General features: G+C 47.5%; 1 protein-coding gene across 1 annotated transcript; it reads left to right on the top strand.

The window, feature by feature from the left end:
• The first annotated feature begins 8,358 nt into the window (after positions 1–8,358).
• On the top strand, positions 8,359–11,796 carry LOC125095592 (uncharacterized). The gene is made up of 4 exons (XM_047722040.1): positions 8,359–8,414; positions 9,820–10,222; positions 10,756–11,112; positions 11,647–11,796. Exons 1-3 carry the CDS (start codon positions 8,359–8,361, stop codon positions 11,059–11,061), a joined length of 765 nt encoding a protein of 254 aa, XP_047577996.1. The 3' UTR covers positions 11,062–11,112; positions 11,647–11,796.
• The last annotated feature ends 544 nt before the right edge of the window (positions 11,797–12,340 follow it).

Here is a 12,340-nt window from a genome sequence, read left to right as displayed (position 1 = left end):
CTTGGCCCTCAGTGCTGAGACCTCCCCCTCCACAGATAAACAAACAGGCTCCCAGCTCCTGATGGCCCTGTTTGCCCAAAGCCCACTTTTGTCCACCAATTGGTGCCATCCAGGAGGGAGGGCGGGAAGGGATGGGCAGTGTAAAACTGTCTACCGATGTGGTCTCATTTTGGCCTCAAAGGTGGCTGGCTGTAGGAGGGACATCATGGTTGTGTTGCAGATGGGGACATTTTTACCCAGAGATACTAGTTTTCCCCAGATTAGCACTACTGGCGATGATTCTGTATTTCACCAAATCTAGGATGCCATTAATTATAAGATGCACCTATTTTATGTGGCAGAAACACTGTCAGTTACACAGGGACACTGTATCCTGATTTCCAATTTTCACTATGAAAAGACACCCCGCTCTGGGTCCCTCCCATGTGAGCACTGGCCACTGAGCTCCACCCTGGGCTCCAGTAGCTCCTGTAGCTGCCCCGCACAGCAGCGTGTGGCTGCTCCTGGAATCTCTACTTTGTAGATAAGAACACTCAGAAATCTCTTGTTAGTTGCTCAGATTCACCAAGCTGCTGAGTGGCAGGCCTGGCGTAGACTCAGGTCTTCCTGGCACCTCTTGGCCACCTTTGTAAACAAGTGAGAAAAACAAACCGGGTTCTGGAAAGGCTGCTGTCAGTCCATGGCTGGGATGCTGGGAATGAAAAGGGCAGAAGTACAAGGTCCAGCCTGAAGCCTTGGCACCAGTTCTTGAGTCTGTTGACATTTATGAGGCATCTTGCTTCCCTGGACCCACTGTGTAGGATCCACACCTATTTCCTCCCTACGGCACCTGCTCTTCCGCCCACCCTCACCCCTCCCCACCCAGGGCTTGACCACACCCCTCAAAGCCGGACCTCCTGCAGGGGTCATATGACCCTGTCCTGCTGGCCTCCAGGACTGTCCAGGAAAGTCACCTGACCCAGGGGTCAACCCAGTTCTCTACCCCAGCCCCTAGTAGTAGGGTCTGGATGCCCTCATTCCACAGTGAGCACTGGACTGGGAAGATTTTGAAGCCAGGGCCTGGGCATCCATGTTTGGGCCTAAAGCAGAGGAAGCTGATGAAGAGGAAGATACAAACTCAGGAGAGAGGCTGAGAGAGGAGAACTTAGACACTCAGGAGGGGGAGGGAGTGGCAGGGGCAGGCCCCTACCGTCCAGAGTGAGCACATCCTGGCTTTAGGCTCATGAGGGTCCCCTAGACCCTCCTAGAAACCCCCTCTTTCCTTAAGTTCCCTTAAACTGACTGGGGCAGCTTGCATTTCTTAGGACAGGATATCTCCTCCAGAGGCACAGCACCTTCCCTGGGCTGTGGGGCTACAGGCCCACAGCCCCCCGAGAAGGCAAGAGGATTGGGGAGACATCAGCGCGAGCTGGGGTGGCCCAGGAAGGCTGCCTGGAGGAGGTGGAGCTACACCTAGAGGTCAGAGAGCAGGAAGGACCCTGGGAACAGAGGAAGGCCCCTCAGGAGGGGAGGGAGTGGAGGCACAGGAGACAAACAGCGGCGGAAGCATTGCAGCAGGGAGGGGTAGAAGAGAGGGAGAAGGAAATAAAGGAGTATGGCCTGTGGAGTGGAGCCTCCAACAAGTGGGGAGCCAGTAGCTGTTTTTGGAGGGTCTGTGGCAGCTGCCTCTAGAAGGGGACATGTGTTCCTCAGAACTCAGGCAGGAAGCCCAGAGACCATGGGCATGACCACACAAGAGGGGCAGCTCAGCAGCCGAGGACCTTGTCAAATACCTCCAGCACCCATGTTCTTGTGCTAGGTGGCCTCCCAGTAAGTCCAAGTCCAAAGCAGCTAGTGGTCTGGGCTCTCCTCACTTCCACTTCTCTTCCTGATACCCCCTTCTCCTCCGTGCCTACCGAGTGCAAGGTATGGTGGCTATTCACTGGGACTCCGTCCTCCTTGCCTTCCCCACCAAGCTCCTCACCCACCACCTGCTCCCCAGCTGGCACTGGTGGTCAGTTCCATGTGATGTCTACATAGGTTCACACGCTGGTCCTGAATGTGGATGAGAGACTCTGCCTGAGGCACCCACATCCAAACCAGCCCTGACGCCCAAAGCCTGACCCCCTGAAGAGCCAGGGCAGCTGCAGTGGGAGAAGTGACCAGTGCCAGGGGTGGGCTCATCCCTTGAAGGCTGGCCAGAGCGGGGCAGGATGGTTCCTCTTGCTGAACTATTCATGCTTGTTGGCCAGCTGGGCACTGCAGTAGGGGTGCCTGCTTCAGGCCTCCTTGTTGGCTGGCAGCTCAGGGAACCAGAGTCATCTCTCTGAAGCAGGGAGGGCCCCCTCCAGCTGTTCCCCAAGTTTGCGCTGGCTGAACAGTTGCCATCCCCGGGAGAGTGCTGCCGGGAATCCCCGTGTCTGGGCTCACTGGCAACAGGTTTCTAGCAGGGGCCACTGCCCTGGTCCTCCCAGTTCGGTCTGGGCTGCTGTTCCAAGGGATGGCCTTGCCTGGCTTGGTGGCCGCTGCTGGTTTGCCTTGTCTGACGCTGGGGTGTTCCTTCCCAGTTGTGAGTCACCCTGTTGAGCCTGACTTTCTCCCTATGCCAGAGCAGGACTTTGGCGTCACAGCCAGCCATGATTCAGAGAAGGAAGGCCGTCCGTGCGCAGGGAACTGACTGCATTTGTGAGAACGTGGGCAGAGGAATAAGAAGCAAAGGGGTGGGGTTGGAGGTGAGGTGGGAGGAAGAGGACTTTGGGGGGGCTACAGAAAGAAAGCCAAAAGCAGGAGATGTCATCAAGCAGTGGGGGATTCAGAAACCTCACTTTTGTTGTCAGGCTCACACAAGTTTATTGTTTTTAAACTTTTATTTATTTATTTATTTTTAAGATTTTATTTATTTATTTGAGAGAGAGAGAGACCCAGCAGAGTGAGGGGCAGAGAGAGAAGCAGACTCCCCGCTGAGCAGGGAGCCCAATGCAGGGCTCAATAAGGGGCTCGATCCCAGGACCCTAAGATCATGACCTGAGCCAAAGGCAGCTGCTCAAGTGACTGAGCCACCCACGTGCCCCTCACATGGGTTTAAAAACTTCAACTTCTTTCCTTCCCTCAGCCTCAATTTTCCACACCTGTAAAATGAGAACAATAACTGTATGCACTCCAGGCTGATGTTATGAGGATTCAATTAAATATTTTCTATAAGGTGGACAGAGACTTAGGTAATCAACCAGTGGCAATGTCCTCTCTCGGCTTCCCAAGTATCCTAGAGAGGAAGCGAGGTGCCACCTGAAGCTTTGTTTTGATCAGAGGCCTCCTGGGGTGGGGAGGCAGAGTATGGGTACCCCTTCCCCTTTGTGAATGCCTGTGAGGGCTTGGGAGAGGTGGACCAGGAAGGGGAGAGGGGCCAGCTGCTGTCTGTACAGCTACAGGCTCAGACTCCGAGTCCAAGGCTCCTGCACTCCCCCAGGGCTGGGGTGTGCTTTTACCCAGCACTGGCCCCCACTCTCGAATCCCAAATAGAATCTCATAGATCCTGGGCTACCTCTCCTTATCAGAGCGGTGGGATGGAGGGCTCACAGGACTGTGGCTGGTGCTCACCCCAGGCCAGCTCCCCAGGGTCTTATCCATTCTCTCTGCTGGTGAAGGCCTGGAGCTGCTTCCCTGGAGGCCAGGGAAGAGAGAAACCAGCGGCCCTGGGGAGCCGCCCACCGTACCATACCATACCTGGTAAGAAGTGCAGGTGGGTGCATGCAGCCAAGGTCAACAGCACAATGACTCATTGACTTTTTTTTTTCTTCTCAAACCAGGTTTGAGGAATAATGTGCATACAATAAAATTGGCTTTTTAAATGTTCAGTTCTGTTTGTTTTGACAAATGTATGTAGTAGTGTAACTACCACCACGATTATGACTATGGGACATTTCTGTCACCCTCAAAAGTTCCCCGGTGCCCCACCGCCACCCTGGCAACCACTGATGTGGTTTCTGTTGCTTCTTCTAGAATGGCATATAAATGGAATCCTACAGCATAGAGCCTTTTAGGATTGGCTTCTACCACTCACCAGAGTTTCTGAGATTCCTTCACGTGGATGTACGTATCAGTAGTTTCTATAGCTGAGTAGTTTCCATTATATGGATGTACCACAATTGGTTACCCATTCACCACTTCTTGGCTATTATTAAATAAAGCTTCTGGAACATTAACGTACAGGTCTTTGTGTGGATATGTTTTCATTTCTCTTGGGCAAGTCTCCAGGAATGGGACTGCTGAGTCATGTGGCCAGTACATTTACTTTTATTAAAAAACAAAAACAAACTGTTATGTAAAGTGGCTGTACCATTTTGCATTCCCACAAGCAAAATATGAGTGGTCCAGTCATTCTTCATCCGCACCAGCACTTGCGTGGTTAGTGTTTTTGTTTCATTTTGTTATTTTGGGCTATCTTAATAGGTGCGTGGTAGGATCTCATTTCATTTCCCCAATCACTAATGATGTTAGACATCTTTTCGTGTGCTTATTTGCCATTCATATACCCTCTTTGGTGATGTGTCTGTTTCAATATTTGGTCTATTTTTTTAAATTGAGGGTTTTTTTAAAAAAAAGATTTTATTTATTTATTTGAGAGAGAGAGAGCGCACGTGCGCACAAGCAGGGGGAGCAGCAGACGGAGAAGCAGGCTCCCTGAAGGGACCCCAATGTGGGACCCAATCCCATGACCCCGAGACCACGACTCAACCTGAAGGCAGACACTTAACCAACTGAGCTACCCAGGCACCCCTAAAATTGAGGGTTTTTTAAAAAAGATTTTATTTATTTGGGAGAGAGAGAGAGAGAGCACAAGAGTGGGGTGTAGGGCATAAGGAAAGAGAGAATCAAATTCCCTGGTGAGCAGGGAACCCAATACTGTCTGGATCCCAAGGACTCCGGGATTGTGACCTGAGCTGAAGGCAGATGCTTAATGACTGAGCCACCCAGGTGCCCAGATCCTTTGCATTTTTATACACATTTTAGATTCAGCTTGTCAATTTCTTTAAAACAAAACAAAAAAATCTTGCTGGGATTTTGAATGGGACTGAGTCGATTCCATGGAACAATCTGGAGAGAAGAGACATCTTACTGGTTGGTCTTCTGAACTGTTAGCCTGGAATTCCCATTTAGGTCTTTGTTAACTTGTCTCCCCAATGTTTGGTAGTTCTTAGAATATAGATCTTGAACATATTTTGTTAAATTTATCCCTACTTATTTTATATTTTTTAAAAATGCTATTGTAAATGGCATTTTACATATTTTAATTACAATTATGTGTTGCTAGTATATAGAAATACAACTGATAGTTTTATACTGAGACTTACTTTTTCAGTTTTATTGAGATAAAACTAACATATAACATTATATTAGATAAAGGCATACAATATGCTTTAATATATGTATATATTGCAAAATGATTACCACAAAAAGTATAGTTGGTATCCATCACCTCACATAGTTACATTTTTTTTCTTGAGAATTTTTTCAATATACTGTCTGCATGACTTTCATAAATACAATACAGAATGATTAGCTACAGTTACCATGCTGCACCTTACATCCCCAGAACTTATCTCTAACTGGAAGCTTGTACCCTTTGACCTTCTCCCCTCACGCCCCCCACCTCTGGTAACCACTGATTTTTTTGTCTGTTTTTTAAGGATTTTACTTATTTATTTGTCAGAGAGAGAGGGACAGAGAGAGAGAGAGTACAAGCAAGGGGAACAGGTAGAGGGAGAACCAGGCTCCACACTGAGCAAGGAGCCTGATGCACGACTCGATCCCCCTGGGATCATGACCTGAGCAGAAGGCAGATGACCCAGGCGTCCCTACTAATCTGTTTTTGAATCTATAATGAACTCATAAATTTTTTGGTTCTACATGTAAGTGAGATCATACAGTACTTATCTTCAACTTATTTCTTGATTCCCTGGGGTAACTGACCCTCCAAGTTTGTCTGGGACTATTCTGATTTTAGCCCTTAAAGCACGTCTGGTAAACTCCACCCTGGGATGAGAAAACTCCCAGTTTTTAGGGGAAAGGTATAAAACACAAAGGTGAGCCCCAAAAGAGGGGCTGAAAGCAACACTGGTTTTAGTACCAAATGGACCCAGGACTTTCCCTAGTCCCTGTTGCTGACGATGACAGCCGTGATGGGCAGTTTGTGATCACTCATCATCCGTTATTACACCACCTGATGACTTATAAAGTGTGCTGTCGTCTGGAGGACGGAATATCCACTTTGCCTGTGGATTCACCATTGTGCTTTGTATCTAGACAGTACTAGTTTAATTTTTAACATGATAAATATTGCGACCATGTTTTTTTAAAAGTTCAGCTGATGAACGCGAGCATGATTATAATACCAATGCCAGCATGCACCAGACGCTATGGTCATTTAGAAAGCTAAACGACTGTGTTATTTCGGTGGCAGCTAGATAACACATACAATGGTGTTAGGGCTATAAATCATCAAAAAGGGGATCCTGGACCATATGCAGAGAAAAATTGGGGATTTGGCATGGAGTGGGGGAGGCTGGGGGAAGGGGGGCAAAGAAATGTAAAAGCACATGAAGAAACTGATTCCCACAGGTACCCAAGGAAACAGGCCAGTACTTCTAACTTAATCAAAATGTTTTTTGTTTTTTTGGGTTTTTTTGACACCAGTTCTCAGTTGAAGACCACTGAATTAGCGTGGGCCTACCGGATGGGTGAATATATTGCTCCTTTGATTGCTCTGACACTGAGAAAGTTACATGTCCTCAATCATACGCTGTACCTGAAATATCTTGTAGGTGGACCGAAGGTGAAATTTTGATAACAGATGTGTTGGCCCTTTATAGTGTGTAGAGCTGGTTCTGTCAGATCCTACCAACAATCATACTTTCTACAGGTTGCCAAGGTTGTCCAATCATGGCAATAAAGAAATGTTCTCCCGCCTCTCAAGCACTTTGATTTGAAAAGTGGAGCTCCAAATGGTCTTTTTGATTTCTGTGAGGATTTTATTTATTTATTTTTAGATTTTATTTATTCATTTGACAGACAGAGATCACAACTAGGCAGAGAGGCAGGCAGAGAGAGAGAGAGGGGAAGCAGGTTCCCCGCTGAGCAGAGATCCCAATGCAGGGCTCAATCCCAGGACCCTAAGATCATGACCTGAGCCGAAGGCAGAGGCTTAACCCACTGAGCCACCCAGGTGTCCCTCTGTGGGGATTTTAATGAAACTTCAGAAAAAATTTCTGAAGTATCGATGATATACAAATACAAAGGAGCCTTTGCTCACCCATCTGTACTTGCACTTGAAAGTGCAAGTGTAGGGGCGCCTGGGTGGCTCAGTGGGTTAAAGCCTCTGCCTTCGGCTCAGGTCATGATCCCAGGATCGAGCCCCCCATTGCATCGGGCTCTCTGCTCAGCAGGGAGCCTGCTTCCTCCTCTCTCTCTGCCTGCCTCTCTGCCTACTTGTGGTCTCTCTCTGTCAAATAAATAAATAAAATCTTTAAAAAAAAAAAAAAGAAAGTGCAAGTGTAAATTTTTGCAAATTCTTATCAGTCTATGAACGCTTACCAAAGAAAACGAAAAGATCTTACCTGCTAAGTGTCCTGCACACCTTGTATACCCATGGCCCAAGGGGTTTGGTTTGCTTCCTGTGAGACTGAGGCCTTCCCAATGACAGGTTTGTTCATTTCTCAGTTTCCTCAAAACGTGCAAGAGACCCCAATGAGCTATTTGATGTTCTAGAAATAGAAGGAGACAGTCTCCTTTAGACATGTGCCTCCAAGAGGCTGTCGTCCTTGCCAGCCATAAAAGAGATGGTAAAAAGTTAGGCTATCATCAAATCATATTTTCAAAGTGTAGTATAATTTGAAAATAATATTGAGAATGAGAAGGGAGACAAGGATTGCATTCTAATGGACATCTACGAATGGTTCTTCCAAAACTGATGATCTTTGAAGAGACCAGAAGGATCCTGAAAAAGGACGATCTGATGGCACCTGAGTTGTTCATTGTTCTGTGTAGGAAATAACAAAAACCCATGTAATAAAAATTGACTGGTGACATAAAACAAAATGTCACCAGAAGAGGGACAACCGATTTAAACAGGACTTTCTCACTTCTTTACTAAGACTGGAACTTATCTGTGATTCAAATTTGATATCACGAGTTCAAATACCTCTGTGCTTTAAAGCCATTTTCTCTGAGATACATATAAATACGATAGAGAAAGAGCGCTTTATGACACCCAGTGTGCTTCAAAATGTTTACAAAGGATGAAAGTTTAGATGTTGAATTTACTGATGGAAAGGAGCTAACAAAAAGCTGTTCTACCAAAACCAGCCTATAGCTACAAAGAGGATGGGCCTTTTTGGAGAGCGGGAAGCTAATCCCTACAAGTCTAAAAACCTGCTGTTGTTAGTAAGATCCTAAGTATTCCATGCTCAAATAATTTTGTTGAGAGAATCATTAGCTTGATGCCATTGCATTGGACTGACAGCAGGAATTAGTGTTAAGTGGACTTAATAAGAGCAGGACTGCAAGTCAAAGAATTTTATGTTTGGCCATATTTAGTTTCTTCACTACATCAAAGAAGGTTTCCTAAAGGCTACAGGCAAGGAAACAGAGAGGTAAAAATCTCCTCTGCATCAATGACAGAAATGTCATTTTTTTTTATTTTTATTAAATATTGGTACTATGTTTAATTAGTCCTACTGTATTTACATTCTCTTAGAAAGTCTTACATGTATGTATCTTAATTTTTAAAGACTTTATTTTTGTAGAGCAGTTTTAGGTTCACAAAAAATTGAGGGGAGTGTACAGAGATTTCCCATATACCCCCAACACCCCACACGTATAGACTCCCCATCATCAACATCCCCAACAGAGTGTACATTTGTTAAAACTGATGAACCTACATTAACACATCATAATTAGCCAAAGCCCGTAGTTTACATTTGGGTTTGCCCCTGATGTGGTACATTCTGTGGGTATGGACACATGGATGGACACCATCCATCTTTACCGTGTTATACAGAGGATTTCCACTGCCCTAAATTCATCTGTGCTTCATTTATTCCTGCCTCCCATCCCTGCCCCAACAACCCTGGCAACTACTGATATAGATATATATATATATATATATATATATATATATATATTTTTTTTTTTTTTTTTTTTACTGTCTCCATACTTCTGCTTTTTGCTGAATGTCATGGAATCATACCATATGTAGCCTTTTACATGTATGTATCTTAATACAAATTTTAAGTATCCAATGAGTTAAAATAAATTGCAGTACCAGAAAACAGAAACATTACCTATTTTTATATTTCTTTCTCACAAAGTAGTCCTACTAATTATTTGTCATGTTCATTACTAATCTTAATGTTCTGTTTAAATAATAGCATTTATGTAACACAAAAGTAAATAATACAGAATATAGAATTTTCAATAAACACCTATTTTTCATATTTAATGATATAATTCTGACATATATGATTTCAAATAAACCTTTTCATATTTCTAGGTTAAAGCAACATATACACATGTATGTGTGTAATTTTTAACATATTATTATGGGTTTTGGGAGTCTGGCATGGCTGTGTCCCAGGCTGGATCTCTAAAGTTGGTCACGCGAATATTTGTCCCACCTCCTCCTCCTCTGCCTGGGCTCTGTTTAAGCCAAGGGATGCAGAGCCCACGAAGACCTGGCCGCTGTTCTCAAGGGGCCCACAGTCTGGTGATGAAGCCAGACCCAAAACAGGCCGGCAGAGAGCAATACCGAAGGTGCCAGCACGTAGCCTCCCCCAGGTAATCCAGCCCGGAGGAGGTCTTCAGAGAAGGCTTCCTGGAGGAGGTGGGCCTCGGCTGGCGCGTGGAGGCGAAGGAGGACGGGGCCGGGGGTGGCGGTGGTGGTGCTTGGAGTTCAGAGAGAGGGCGTGCGAAGAGCAAGGCGGAGCGCGGCACTGGGGCCTCTCTGGCAGGTGAGCGGCCCAAACGGACCTGCAGAGCTGGGTCTCCCTCTGGCCGCCCCTCGCGCCCCGCGTCCTCCAGGCGGTCCTCTGTCCCGCTCCGCAGAGGTCGGAAGCCGGAAGGGCCGCTCCTGCGGCTGCGCGTGCGCTCGGGTCCAGAGCAGGGCCTCCGACACCGTTGCCAGCACTCCCGGCGCCCCGCCGCCCCCCGCGGGCGTCTGCTGGCAGCTCGCCTCCCGCTGAGTCAGCCTGTGAGTCAGCGCCCCCTGATTGCGCGGGCCCGCCGCGTCTGGGCGAGGCGCAGGGACGCGGGGCGGGGGCGGGGGCTGAGAGGGAGGGGAGGAGGAAGAGGAGGGGTCAGCTAGGAGCGACGGGGGTGGAGGGAGGGAGGGAGGGGAGAATGGGCCCTGGAAGAAAGAGTGGAGAAAATAGGGGAAGAGAAAAGGGAGGGGAAAAGGAAGGAGGGAAGGAGGAGTAATGGACAGGCGGAGGAGGAGGCGGGGGAGGCAGGAGGGAGGGAGATGGGGAGGAGTGGGGAGGAGTGGGGAGGAAGGGCAAGGTCCAAAGTAAGGGTTCCAAACCTTTGGCCTGCAGGGCAAATTTGGCTTGTCTTCTGTTTTTGTTCAGCTGAGGAGCTGAGAATAGCTTTCAAATTTTGTAACTTGGAAAATACAAAGAGACGAACATTTTGTAACAAATGAAAATTATTTACAATTCAAATTTCAGCGTCCAGGAGTTTTTTTGGAATGCTCATTTGTAATTTCTGTCCATTACTGCTTTGCAGAACAGCAGAGTTGAGCAATTATGCGAGACTGTATGGCCCCCAAAGCCTAAAGTGTTTACTACCTGTACCTTTCCAGGCTTGCTGCCCACATTCCAGGGGGTGCTCAAGTCCCTGGCTGTTAAGGAGGCAATTCTTTTTTGGAGAGCACGGCCTGTGGAGGGGGAGGGGATGCCGGGCCTCAGGCCTGATGCGGGGGTTCCCACCCTGGGGAGCCATTCCAGCTCTGCTAACCCTTACCCAAGGTTTTGTCATGACGCAGTAGAGCCCTCCTTACTTGCACCCCAGGCCACCCTCTGTCGTGGCTGAACTTCCTCCACTCTGGGGCAGGGAGCTACTCACTGCAGCCTGGGGACCCAGGTTTGTCCCACACCATCTTTGGGAGCCTCCCCGCCCCACACCTCCGTGTGGTGTGCTGGGGGCCCATGGGACCAAATACTCACTCCCAGCTAAGTGGTTGTTGCTCCTGGTTACCCATTAACCATCTAGTCCTTCCACATGGTTTCAAGGAAGTCAGGTCTGCACAGTTATTGCCTTGTCGCTCCCGGGAACGTGACAAGCCGGATCACCTGCACCCCAAGGCAAACCATCCTGGTGATCCAGGTTCTGGCCTGATGCCAGTTGTTGCTTAAGGCAGTGTTTTTGAAACTTTGTTTTTTTTTTAACCTCAACCCCCAGTAAGAAATACATTTTACATTGCAGCAAAGTTTCACAAAACTATTTACCCCTATTACATGTGATGCCCTCTTGCCAGTATCTATTCCTTTTCTGATTTTTGGAAATGATGATCATGAAACATGAAATTGATTGTATGAACTGCTAATGGGTTGCAACCAGCAATATGAAAAACATGTTTGATGGTATCCAGACATATCTGTCTTTTCTCTTTTTCAGTACAAAGCACAACAGCAGAAAAGGGCCTGCTTCACCTGTTGGCAGAGGCTTCCTGCCTCTCAGTCTTCTTGACTCTCCCTTTCACCCTTGACCTAAGACAAAGCCCTCAACCTGCAAGAGCAATAAATCTGCATACCTGTTTCTACCCTGTGGGTGCATTGAATCTTGGTAACCACTCCCCTAAGGTGGGGAGGACAGGAGGGATTGGGGATAGGAAGAGGATTTACTCTTCACGCTACTTAAATGCTGTGAATTCTGTCACATACATATTACTTCATATTTTTTATTTAAAAACATTTTGAGCCTATAGAAAGGTATCTGGAACACAAGAAACCATCCTGGGTCTGCAATAAATTCATGCATTCTACCTTCCTCCCACTCCTTTCTCCCTGCTCCCTCCCCACAGACCTCTGCAACCCACCCCCACCCCTCCTCCACCCTAGCATTTCTCCCTGGGAGCGAAGGATGCTTTAGAATGCTTAACATTCCCCAAGGTGGGCGGTGCTAACAACTGATAAGTCAGAATTCCTTTTGGAAGTTAGTTGCCACTTCAGGGGTGCCTGGGTGGCTCAGTCGGTTAAGTGTATGCTTTCCACTCAGGTCAGGATCTCGGGGTCTTGGGATCAAGCTCCCCAACCCCCCAGGGCTCTCTGCTCAGCAAGGATCCTTCTTCTCTCTGTCTGCCAGTCCCCCT

The sequence above is a fragment of the Lutra lutra genome, chromosome 3, assembly GCF_902655055.1.
Source record: "Lutra lutra chromosome 3, mLutLut1.2, whole genome shotgun sequence".
Lineage (NCBI taxonomy): Eukaryota > Metazoa > Chordata > Mammalia > Carnivora > Mustelidae > Lutra > Lutra lutra.
This window is presented reverse-complemented; position numbering and strand designations above follow the sequence as displayed.